This window comes from Triturus cristatus, chromosome 9 (assembly GCF_964204655.1).
Source record: "Triturus cristatus chromosome 9, aTriCri1.1, whole genome shotgun sequence".
Lineage (NCBI taxonomy): Eukaryota > Metazoa > Chordata > Amphibia > Caudata > Salamandridae > Triturus > Triturus cristatus.
In genome coordinates, this window is record NC_140592.1 from 225,083,127 (window position 1) to 225,096,795 (window position 13,669).

Consider the following 13,669-nt stretch of genomic DNA (forward strand, 5'->3'; position numbering starts at 1 on the left):
ATTTTTGAGCCATGTACAGTGGTCGAGGAGATGTCACTGATCTTTTTAACCAGAGCCTCACTGAAGCCGGCACCCAACAGAGGTTGTTCTATTTTGCCAAAACCTTAAGTGGCCCAGTTGCCATCACATTGCTAGTTTCAAGTTTACCTCAGTAAAAGTACCTTAAAGTGAAATACTCTCTTATTCCTCTGGTATGTACAAATGTAACAGCAACCCTCTTTTATTTCCTTACTCTCATAGACTAAGCACAGATGTTGTTTTCTTTGTCAACAGAAGGAGGAACTTGTGAAGTCATAGCAGCCCACAGATGTTGCAATAAGAATCGCATTGAAGAAAGATCACAGACCGTAAAATGTTCGTGTTTACCTGGGAAAGTGGCTGGAACAACAAGAAACAGGCCTTCCTGTGTTGATGGCAAGTAGATTTGGATGCTACTTCAATTATGTCATTTAATTCAGCGGCGCCGAGTTTGAATGCTTATGATAGAAACTGCTAAAGGAATGGAGCATCATTTTCTCTTCACAAGTCACATGAAAGAAAGACTTTGATCTAAAGGCATTTCTTAACATATGTATTCTGATTTTTACAACTCAATAAATTGTACTGTGAAATGTAGCTCATCATCTTTACACAAATATATTTTGGAGTCATATAACACATATCAAATTATCAGTCAATCTGAGCACACATTGCAGAAAGCTTCAACTTTGTTAACAGTCTACTTTTTCAATGGAATATGAACAAGAGATTTGTATATTGGTAAATGGTCTCTGTAGGCACTCATAGAATTAAAGTAGAAAAAACAAAAAGACCCAGTAGTGTCTAGTTGTCAGCTACGGCCCGTGCAGGTAAGAGCGGTGGAGGTGGGGGAGAGATTTCAACGGACGGCGACGAGGGAAAATTCATTATTTATTTAATTTTTCCTCATAGTTGTCTGTCGAAATCCCCCCAACCCATCTGTCCCCACCTCCACACCGCTCTTACCTGCACAGGCCACAACTGCTAATTATTGATTAGGTTTTCATCGTATGAGAGGCATTGAGGCCACCTTGGGACAGCAAGGATATGGTATGCTCAAGTGTGCCTTTATGTTCACGGAATGTCCATCTTTCCTTTATTATCTGCCATGCAGGAAGAGAGAGACTGAGAGACACACTTTCTTATGGCAAATAACTTAATGATCCAGACTTGCAAAAGGAAGAGCCCCCTTCACAGCCGTATGCTCACCTCTAAACGGTTCCCACCCACAGCTGTGTGTATGCAATTGAAGAAGAAATAGGACAATCAGAAATAGGAAGAAAGAGGAAGAGAAATCAATAGGGGAGAAAAGAGTGTTGAATTAATGGGACCTACATTGAGCAGGGAGTCAGAGAAGATCCACATCCAATGGAACAATATTTTTGTAAATGGCATTATGGAAACACTATTTATGTCAAACAATATTTCTGTAGACAATATTCTAACATACAAACCTCAAACACACATTCATGTAGGAAGCAATGAGACAGATGTGTCAATATGCAAACATACCCTAAAGTCCACTTGAACGAAAATGCAAAGAGAATGTATAGTTGTATTCTAGATCAAATTGTAAATGTTGAAGTTTGGAATTATAGGTGTGAAAACGGAGAAGCTGCATTTTCTACCTGAAGCTACGGAGAGACCAACCCTGAGGAGAGTGTCTAAATGAGTGGGCGCTATGCTAGACAAGGAGAGTCTATTCAATGTATTTTGTGTTTAAGGTTTGAAATGGAAGAAACCATTTCTTGACTGGGTTAAGCTCTGGATGTTCAGAGGTTTGTGCCTTGAAATAGGATGAGCAAGGGAACATAGGGGAAGTCGTACATTCTAAAGAGGCTTCACAATGTGATTTGTTCACTGTCAGAGGGAGATTCTCAAGTACAACTGATGGTAACATGTTTTGTTATCCCAGTGGGAATAACTTTTAAAAATGAGCATTGAAATTAAGTGTTGCTAAAAATGTTCATGGAGGTAATGAAAGGTGATTGTCTAGATTTGTGTTATCTATTCAATAGGCAGACCTGAATTGTCCAGATTTCACACATGATTGAATACAGTGCTTCTAGGGTGAGCAATAGTCTCATAGAATATGTGGAGCTGGTGCTTGGAGGTTAACACTACTAATACATTTGCCATTGTAAATCCAGCTTTGTGTTTGCTGTTTAAAAAGATGAACTGTCTGTTCTGACTGAGCTTAGATTGAGAGCACATTGTCGTATAGTTAATAGGATACTTCTGCCTGCTCATCTGGACATTAATGATTTACCTCTATGCACACAATTTGTTGGAAGTAGGTGTTTTTTACTAACTCTATAATTCAAAAGTAAAATTCCCATAATTCTTTAGTGCACCCTATATGTCTATTAATGTGTCAAAGCGGTACAAAAGGGGGTGGTGATGGACGGAGCATCAGAACCAATCAAACACTCACACCCAGTCAACAGATCTGGGTTTGATCCATCACCGTTCTTTAGCCCACTCTGCCACTCCAGTTCAGACATGGCCATATGTAAATCAGTCTGACCCTGTGCCTCATGGGAACAGTCCAGCCCGAACTGCCAAGCCCTGCCTTCCCTGCACCGGAAACAAGCTTCCTAGGACCGGTTTCTGGCATTTCAGTCGTCTTCAGCCAGGCTTGCTTGAATCCAGTGGCAAAGTGAGCAAAGGACTCACGTCTGAGCATACCCTGCCAACTTATGGCGAACAAAGCGGTACAAAAGGGGGTGGTGATGGACGGAGCATCAGAACCAATCAAACACTCACACCCAGTCAACAGATCTGGGTTTGATCCATCACCGTTCTTTAGCCTACTCTGCCACTCCAGTTCAGACATGGCCATATGTAAATCAGTCTGACCCTGTGCCTCATGGGAACAGTCCAGCCCGAACTGCCAAGCCCTGCCTTCCCTGCACCGGAAACAAGCTTCCTAGGACCGGTTACTGGCATTTCAGTTGTCTTCAGCCAGGCTTGCTTGAATCCAGTGGCAAAGTGAGCAAAGGACTCACGTCTGAGCATACCCTGCCAACTTATGGCGAACAAAGCGGTACAAAAGGGGGTGGTGATGGACGGAGCATCAGAACCAATCAAACACTCACAGTCAACAGATCTGGGTTTGATCCATCACCGTTCTTTAGCCCACTCTGTCACTCCAGTTCAGACATGGCCATGTGCAAATCAGTCTGACCCTGTGCCTCATGGGAACAGTCCAGCCCAAACTGCCAAGCCCTGCCTTCCCTTGACCGGAAACAAGCTTCCTAGGACCGGTTTCTGGCATTTCAGCCGTCTTCAGCCAGGCTTGCTTGAATCCAGTGGCAAAGTGAGCAAGGGACTCACGTCTGAGCATACCCTGCCAACTTATGGTGAACAAAGTGGTACAAAAGGGGGTGGTGATGGACGGAGCATCAGAACCAATCAAACACTCACAGTCAACAGATCTGGGTTTGATTTATCACCGTTCTTTAGCCCACTCTGCCACTCCAGTTCAGACATGGCCTTATGCAAATCAGTCTGACCCTGTGCCTCATGGGAACAGTCCAGCTCGAACTGCCATGCCCTGCCTTCCCTGGACCGGAAACAAGCTTCCTAGGACCGTTTTCTGGCATTTCAGCCATCTTCAGCCGTCTTCAGCCAGGCTTGCTTGAATCCAGTGGCAAAGTGAGCAAGGGACTCACGTCTGAGCATACCCTGCCAACTTATGGCGAACAAAGTGGTACAAAAGGGGGTGGTGATGGACGGAGCATCAGAACCAATCAAACACTCACACCCAGTCAACAGATCTGGGTTTGATCCATCACCGTTCTTTAGCCCACTCTGCCACTCCAGTTCAGACATGGCCATATGCAAATCAGTCTGACCCTGTGCCTCATGGGAACAGTCCAGCCCGAACTGCCAAGCCCTGCCTTCCCTTGACCGGAAACAAGCTTCCTAGGACCGGTTTCTGGCATTTCAGCCATCTTCAGCCAGGCTTGCTTGAATCCAGTGGCAAAGTGAGCAAGGGACTCACGTCTGAGCATGCCCTGCCAACTTATGGCGAACAAAGCGGTACAAAAGGGGGTGGTGATGGACGGAGCATCAGAACCAATCTAACACTCACACCCAGTCAACAGATCTGGGTTTGATCCATCACCGTTCTTTAGCCCACTCTGCCACTCCAGTTCAGACATGGCCATATGCAAATCAGTCTGACCCTGTGCCTCATGGGAACAGTCCAGCCCGAACTGCCAAGCCCTGCCTTCCCTGGACCGGAAAAAAGCTTCCTAGGACCGGTTTCTGGCATTTCAGCTGTCTTCAGCCAGGCTTGCTTGAATCCAGTGGCAAAGTGAGCAAGGGACTCACGTCTGAGCATACCCTGCCAACTTATGGCGAACAAAGCAGTACAAAAGGGGCTGTTGATGCACGGAGCATCAGAACCAATCAAACACTCACACCCAGTCAACAGATCTGGGTTTGATCCATGACCGTTCTTTAGCCCACTCTGCCACTCCAGTTCAGACATGGCCATATGCAAATCAGTCTGACCCTGTGTCTCATGGGAACAGTCCAGCCCAAACTGCCAAGCCCTGCCTTCCCTGGACCGGAAACAAGCTTCCTAGGACCGGTTTCTGGCATTTCAGCCGTCTTCAGCCAGGCTTGCTTGAATCCAGTGGCAAAGTGAGCAAGGGACTCACGTCTGAGCATACCCTGCCAACTTATGGCGAACAATGCAAAAACTAAAGGAAATGATGGACGGAGTGTTGAACATTGCAAGCACTCACCCCCAGTCAACTGATCTGGGTTTAATCCATCACCGTTCTTTAGCCCACTCTGCCACCCCAGTTCAGACATGGCCTTATGCAAATCAGTCTGACCCTGTGCCTCATGGGAACAGTCCAGCTCGAACTGCCAAGCCCTGCCTTCCCTGGACCGGAAACAAGCTTCCTAGGACCGTTTTCTGGCATTTCTGGCATTTCAGCCGTCTTCAGCCGTCTTCAGCCAGGCTTGCTTGAATCCAGTGGCAAAGTGAGCAAGGGACTCACGTCTGAGCATACCCTGCCAACTTATGGCGAACAAAGTGGTACAAAAGGGGGTGGTGATGGACGGAGCATCAGAACCAATCAAAAACTCACACCCAGTCAACAGATCTGGGTTTGATCCATCACCGTTCTTTAGCCCACTCTGCCACTCCAGTTCAGACATGGCCATATGCAAATCAGTCTGACCCTGTGCCTCATGGGAACAGTCCAGCCCGAACTGCCAAGCCCTGCCTTCCCTTGACCGGAAACAAGCTTCCTAGGACCGGTTTCTGGCATTTCAGCCGTCTTCAGCCAGGCTTGCTTGAATCCAGTGGCAAAGTGAGCAAGGGACTCACGTCTGAGCATACCCTGCCAACTTATGGCGAACAAAGCGGTACAAAAGGGTGTGATGATGGACGGAGCATCAGAACCAATCAAACACTCACACCCATTCAACAGATCTGGGTTTGATCCATCTCCATTCTTTAGCCCACTCTGCCACTCCAGTTCAGACATGGCCATATGCAAATCAGTCTGACCCTGTGCCTCATGGGAACAGTCCAGCCCGAACTGCCAAGCCCTGCCTTCCCTGGACCGGAAACAAGCTTCCTAGGACCGGTTTCTGGTATTTCAGCCGTCTTCAGCCAGGCTTGCTTGAATCCAGTGGCAAAGTGAGCAAGGGACTCACGTCTGAGCATACCCTGCCAACTTATGGCGAACAAAGCAGTACAAAAGGGGCTGGTGATGCACGGAGCATCAGAACCAATCAAACACTCACACCTAGTCAACAGATCTGGGTTTGATCCATCACCGTTCTTTAGCCCACTCTGCCACTCCAGTTCAGACATGGCCATATGCAAATCAGTCTGACCCTGTGCCTCTTGGGAACAGTCCAGCCCGAACTGCCAAGCCCTGCCTTCCCTGGACCGGAAACAAGCTTCCTAGGACCGTGTCACAGCATCTCTGAGTTTGTACACTTTTTTAACATGAAAGACGTGTTAATATGATGTAGCAATAATATTGTGTGCTAATTATCAGCTGATGGTGCTCAATTATTTTATCATGCCACAAGTTAGAATGAATCATACTGCAGTAGTTGCTATCATAATGAGTGTTTAGGGTTTTTACCATGTATTCTAAATATCACTGTGTCTGCAATTACTGCTAGGTCCCCCTTTTTTATATTCCTCACATATCCAGCAGCTTGTATATGGGCAATAATGTACTACCGGAATATAGAGGTGAAAATATCGACTTGCAACATACAGTAGTTACAAAACCACCATCAAGGGGTATGGTGTGCTGGTGAGACCCGTAACACCCCATATGCAGTCCTCCCTGACCCAGCCCAAATACTTCCTCTCCCGCCATAGGGAGATGAACCCGGGACAACGCTAAGGGCAAAGGTGATGGATGCAGCAGCAGGCCTCGGGGACTCCTTCAGGGTTGCTGAATACACCACATCAGCGGTGAGGAAATTAAACTTGGCTCCATGTCCGGCAATAGCCTCAAGAGCCTCAATTGGGGAGATCTAAAGTGTATGGCCAGACTCCTGCGCCATGGATGGCAGCCCTTTACCCCTCGTCCAGATGGCATCCTCAGGACTGAAGTAAGAGGGGCTCAGATCAGGGGGCTATTATCTCAATGTACCTTGGGGGGTATCCTGGGGGTAAAAACAAGTGAGCCTGAATTAGTTATTTGCCATAAAACAGCACTGAACTCTGACACAAAGCCCTCTGCTACACAATGTGCAGCAGAATTTGTATGAAACACCGTAAGAGATAAAGAGTCATATAAGAGTAATTTAACAGTAATTAGCTATGCCTAGGAAACTGCTTGGAGGAGACCAGAGAAAGGAAAGCCGCCTTTTCTGTGAAACAAGTCTGCTTGTCCGGAAGCAGCCCAAAAGACAGCCTAGGAGATAGTGGGACAGTTCTCCAGAGTAATTCAAGAGAAAAAACTGCAGAGATGTCATAACAATCGATCCTAGACAGAGGGATAGATCATGGTGCCGAAGCTTCCTCCCAACCAGGAATCCAGAGTGCTCTGAAAGATGTGGGGGGCAAAAACATCATTTAGTGCAACACCAGTCAAGATAATATTCCCGTAAATTATATTGCGCCCGACCAGTGTGTATCCTTTTTTGAAAGCCAATTTGCAGTTGGAGAGAATCCACCCTCCTTTCAAGTTCCAAGTACAGATATAACAATAACGTTTGCACTAAGTGAAGTGGAAAAGGCTCTGAACTCAGTCCCCTGTATCACGGTGGACCTCTTTTTATCCGATAAGGATAATTGGGTCCAATATATTTTAATTGTTGCTAATGTGATAGTTAGATGTGCCCCCCTACCCGACTCCTGGCAAGGAACCGAAATCTTACCCATTTACAAGAAGGGGGACCATTCAAGCCCAAGTAATTACAGGCCAATCAGCATAATCGATTGTACTCAAAAGATTAAGGCTAGATTGGTCCTGAACAGAATCCATACATGGATAGACGAGAATAATATATTATCCCCTTTCCAAGCAGGATTTAGGACCCTTGTGAGTACAATTGACCAAGGGCCCGATGTAGCTAAAACCGAAATACTGAGTCCTTAATAGTGAATTTTACCGATTCGCTATTAAGGACTCTCAAAATTGAATGTAGTTAGGAATGGCTAAAATATTAGTGATTCTTTAACATTCCTTAATAATGAATCCCAAATTGAGATTAGCTAATAAGAAATACCTATCTATTCATTCCTATGGGATAGGAGGCCCATAGGAATAAATGGGAGGATATTCACTATTAGTGATTCGGTATTAAAGAATGGCAAATAGCGGGCGCTATTTCAAGGGTGCCAGGGTGTCAAAAGGACACCCTGTTGCACCCCTGAAATGTGCATGTGTGTACATGTGGTGTACATACATGTCCTAAGGGCATGAATGTGTGCCACATGGCAGTTTAAAAAAAGCAAAAAAGTGTTTTTTTAAAGGAAATCGCTAATTACCACCAACTTGAAGTTGGTGGTAATTAGCGATTCCTTAAGGCTAAGGTGTACTTACTTTTGTGCTACTTACATTGCATTTAAGGAATCGTAATTCCTGATTCCCTAAATGCAAGAGCAAAATAAGGAATCGCAATTTTGCGATTCCTTATTTTGCTAGTAGGTTTAAACTCACCTACATATCTCGCAGCCAAATAGCGATCGGTAACGCTGGAATTCTGCTAGTTTCAGCGTTACCGATTGCTATTTGGCCACCTACATCTGGCCCCAAGTCTTTTACTTTGTTTTAATTTATTGGCGTGTTGTACTACTAGCGGGCGTAACTATATATGCCGCCTTCAGAGATCTCAAAGCAGCATTCAATGTGGTCCCGAGAAACAAGCTCTGGACCATATTGAGAGATCTAGGAATGCCCACTGAGTTGTTACAGCTAGTAGTTAAGCTACACGAGTCCAACTATGCGCAGGTTCACTGGGGATCACAAGGAAATACCACCCCTAAATTTCCCATTCAAAAAGGGGTGCGACAAGGGTGTGTTCTGGCCCTCACATTGTTTTCACTGTTTATAAATGGTGTGGTCAATTATTTTGAAGAGTTTCCTACAGATGCACCCTCTATTGTAGGTAAAAAGGCCCCAATATTAATGTTCGCTGACGATACCCTGATACTATCCAAAACACAAGCCGGGGTGCAGCGTGCATTAATTCACTTTGAGTCATTCTGTAAGGCTCAAGAGTTGGTGGTAAATGTGGACAAAACTACATTTATGGTGTTGCACAAACACAAAGTAATTAAGGCAAGGGTTGTTATGAATAAGGAGCCATTGGAACAAATTGATATATTTACCTATCTTGGTATAACTATAGGTCACAAATTAGATTGGAAACCCCAGATAGAAATCTTGACGCTTAAGCAGTCCCAATTAGCAGGAGCAATTTTGAAAGAATACAGGATCTCACAGACTAAGCCTACAAGTCCAACACTTAAGCTATATAACACCAGGGTCATGGCTTCTATTCTTTGTGGAGCGGAGCTCTGGGGTTTTGAAAGCTTGTATCCATTAGCCCAAGCCCAAAACAGATTCATGAGATGTCTAATCTCCCTCCCCCAAAGCACTCTACTTACACCCTTATACCATAATTTGGGGTGCAACCCATTGGCAGAGGTTGCAAGATTTAGACCGCTGGCCTACTGGAGAAGACTTTGGTCTACTCCGGAGTTAGTCCACTACGCCCTAGCACTTAAAGATATTAGAGATGCTGACTCTTTTCACAAAATCAGTTGGTTGCAGCGGGTGAAAAGTTCCCTGGTGAACAAGGGCATGAGGCATTTATGAGAAGACCCGACGAACAATACGTTTCCCCCAAAAAAGAGCTTTTAAGGAAGCATATTGGGCAATGATCAGAGCTGGTAACTTGTGCTCCCCCAAACCAGCATCTTTGAACAGCAGTTTTCTGGAACACAAGCAGGATCCAACGTATGAAGACGTCTGGGACTCCATAACAAAGCCCATTGAAGGAAACGTTATTTTCAGTTCCGGATAGGTACACTGCCGACAAACGTTTTCACTAATACCTGGTACCCTTCTCAAAATAGTAAATGCTCATTGTGCTAGATTGCAGATGAAACAACATCCCACATTTTGTTTGTTTGTCCCGCATACAGCTCCCCACGAAGCAAATGGCTCAAACCAATCTGTATGAATACGGGTACTAGGTCGAGCGCGACTGCACTGCGAATATTAAAGACCAGCCCTCAGGAGGTAATTGTGATTGCCCTTGCAAATGTTTTAGGATGGGTGTGGAGAATTCAACACAAGATTAAAAGCAAGTAGACTGCCACAGTGACCATAATAAGCACAGTCTTCTACTTAGCATCTTTCGCATGGTCATGTACTGTATCTTTTAGTTAGCACAGGGTCATATGGGTTTAGAACTTTAGATGGATTGTTATTAATTTTCATGAACCTTTTAAATTCTTTAAAGCAAAACAGTTTGTATATTTTATTTTAGACAAACATAAACTTGTATGCTTTTTAACATGGTTTACACTCATGTCATGTATAGCTTGTTAATTATTGAAGCTTATGATTGATATCTCGTGGTGATTTTACTTATTTATTGTCTTTTATGATCAGATTGGTCAAAATAAAGACTTAATAAATTGAAAAATAAATTGAATTGCAACACCAGATGTCACGGCAATGGTTTATGGGGGAGATTTATTGAGTGGAGGGCTGGGCCAGATCACGTAAAATGCTCCGTTTTGTGAGATGTCTTGCGGAAGGCCCCCCCTTCTCACGATAATAACACCACTATGAAATGAGCTGAATTGCAAGTCATACCGGGGAGGCCAGTGAGGGTCAAAACAGCTGAGCTTTTACATCTAATAGAGTTGATCTCATATCCCTTACAAAAGAAAAGGCTAAAGGGCCACAGGAAGAAGCATCCCTTAAAAAAGAGACTCTAGGACTGACAATGCCATTGAGGGGGCCCTCCAGCACCAGAACTATGATCCATGGAGAATAGCCAAAGCAAACTGGTGGCAGGAAATACAGAAGATTGTGGAATCCCAGCTGCCCTGCAACAAATCCTGGGTGAAATCCTGGGTGAAATCCTGGGGAGATGAAACAGATTAAAAATGTTCAGCAAAAAATTAAAAGGCAAACGGCAGATCGCCCATGCAGTCTGGAGGGAAAAATCTCCCTGGCACGTGATAGATTGGATGAAATGGTGCATTGAATATCAGATGGCAAGGATAGACTTGTGCACTCCACTGGAGTGGTTAAGAAAATGGAGAAGCAGTTGATGTACAGGAGGAGTTGGAAATATCATTCCAGAAGGTCCAATCTAAGGATCACGGAAATACCAGTACAATAAGGAAGATGCCGTGTGTTCCATCCCTTTTAGTGACCGACCTGAAAATGTGTTTTCCCGGATTACACACAAGATTTACCAATTGCCCATGCTCATCGTGTGCCTTCCCATCCCTCAGCAAATGCGACATTCCTAAAAAACATTTTTATCAACTTTGCAGACTTACAAGTTAAAGAAAAGATTCTAAGCAAGGCAATTCATGAGAAAGTCTTTGAAATTGATAACAACTTTTCTGTTAAAATCTTTATGAATACAACAGTAGACTTTGCCCACTGGCTTAAGGAATTTAAGACAATGCTACCTTCTATCCAACAAATAGAGGCACTGGCAGCAATCATGCAGACCCCAAAGCTTGAAGTATTGCATAAAGGGTGGTTCACTGTATTTACCACTATTGAGGAGACAGGGGAATCCCTGAAAGAAATAAGTCAACGCGCAGGTATATGATGAAGTTCCTATGGCACGAAGGGCAGGAAGAAGAGGGCATCTGGGAAGGGGCAGGGAGTCAATGCACAATACCATGGTGCCAAAAGGTAGCAGACACAAGGGACTCTGGGACCATAGCGGGTCCTGGAGGTAAAGAGAAGCAAGGATTCAAGAATTTGGAGGTGTCATGGGTGTTGGGGAGGCTGGGGAAAGAACAGATATAAAATGGAAGAGTTTGCCTGTGTGGTCAGCAATATGTAGTTTCTCAATCCACAGTAGAGATGTGTCACGTACCTTTGCAACAGAACTTTAGTCGCATGGATAACCTTGGACACAAGGCTCAGGGCATGGGGGAAAGAACCAACGTAGAGATGTGTCACGTACCTTTGCAACAGAACTTTAGTCGCATGGATAACCTCAGACACAAGGCTCAGGGCATGAGGGAAAGAAACAAGGCACTTTAGCGCATAGACACTTTGGCACTCTGGCACTTTGGCAAGTGACACTTTAGGTCATCCAGCAAAAATATATTCTGGAAGCACTCTGATACCTTGGACAATAGAGACTCTTTATTCATGAAAGAGGTTTTAGCACATAGCACTCTATGGAGAATATAGCTTTAGTCAGCCATTGGGAAAAGCCACTGGGGAGCTCAGTATTAAGTGAAAACTGTTTTTTTGTTCTTTTTTGTTTTATATAGCGCAAACTAAACTTGAAGATATCGGGTATCAGAGCACTTTACATAGCACCAGTTTCGTTACACAAGGACACATTCATTTTTGTTAGGCACAGGGAGATTAAGTGATTTGCCCAGAATCACAGGATGTTGAGCGTCTTTGCCGAGACTCGAAGCGGGTTCCCCAGCTTTGCCGTCCAGTGCTCTAGCCGTGAGGCTACATCCTCTCCCCATTGGTTACGTGAATTGATGGATAATCTAGCTAAGGGAGAATTGTTGTGATGAATGAGCCCCAAATTCAAGGCATGAAATTAAAGGCCATATCATTTAATTCTGATGGTCTAAATAATAATAAACAGAAAGTGAGAGCAATTGATTAAAACCAACTTTCCAGATATTCCTCTTCTTCAAGAAACCCACTTCCGGAAAAGTCTCAAAGCAAAACTCTTGTAAGTTTAAAAATTGAGCTGGATTTGAGTGTATATCGAGTGCTAGAACTGTCCACAAGGGTGTGGCACTTTACATGAAAAATAACTTTAAGTTTGAAGTTAGTGCCACCCAAACTGATGGGGAGGGTAGATGGGCATGTGTCAGTGGGCAAACAAATGACTCAAGGGTCACATTCACCACAATCTACACTGCCATTGCCGATGACCTAGTCCTACTGATAGATTTGTTTCATTCATTAATGGCCATCCCTGGTAAACTGGTTCTCAGGGGAAATTTCAATTTTCTTCAAAATCCAGAGTTGAGTCATCATCAAACAATCGAAAGCAAAATAATCCCCGAACTGGGAAAGTTTTGGCCGTACATATGAAGAAATTTAAATTAATTGATCAATAGAGAAATAAGCATCTGATGCAGAGGGAATACACATGTATTTCAGGGAGATTCAAGTTTGCAGCAAGATTAGATTCATTTTTTAACTTCCTCCGATCTATGCCTAAGTAATTGCAGCGACTTAACAAATGGTTTTTCGGACCACTCGGTTGTTATCTCAGTGATTGCATCAGAATTCGAGAGGTCTAGGTGTAGATCAGTTAAATTACAAGACAAAACCTGGACCCATGAGATTAATAATTAGATTGTTTGCTACTTTGAATCTAATAATAATAGTTCCAGTGTGGAAATGGTCTGGGGTGCTTTTAAAGCCACAATTTGTGCACTTATAACATTAAGGGATATAGCAGAAAAGAGGTGCCTGAAAGAAAAGAGAATGGGATTAGGACAGGCATTGAGGCTGGCCACAGTAAGTTTTTTTATGGTATAAGACAGTGGCTAATTAATAGGGTCTAAGGCAGGCTATACAGTGTATACTAGAGTACTATTATGAACAAGATTTGATTTCTAATAGTGCCTACCTGCAAAAGACATATGAGGAGATTGAATATGCCGATGGATTTCTAGCCTGGCATGCTCGGGAGGGGAGGGCACAGAACACCATTACAACACTCTATAAAAAAGCCACTAGAACCCAGATTTCTGAGGCCAAACAGATTTATGATGTTTCCACAACACTATGAGTATATTTATGGCACAGGGCAGGCAGTCAATACAGAAAAACTATACACTGTTCTGGGCAAGATCTCCATCGCAGGCTGAGTCAAAATCAATCCCAAGCTATGGTGATCCAATTTACGTTTAAATGAAGTAGATGAAGCAATCAAATCCAAAGCCAACAGAAAGGCT

At 44.0% G+C, this 13,669-nt stretch overlaps 1 protein-coding gene across 2 annotated transcripts in view; it reads left to right on the forward strand.

Moving 5' to 3' along the window:
- The window catches only part of TAFA1 (TAFA chemokine like family member 1), a 1,179,244-nt gene that overhangs the window by 847,665 nt on the left and 317,910 nt on the right, over window positions 1-13,669 (forward strand). For both annotated transcript variants that reach the window (XM_085624775.1, XM_085624776.1), the window contains exon 4: window positions 274-414. In XM_085624775.1, coding sequence (XP_085480901.1) covers window positions 274-414 — 141 coding nt within the window. The remainder of the gene's footprint in view (window positions 1-273; window positions 415-13,669) is intronic.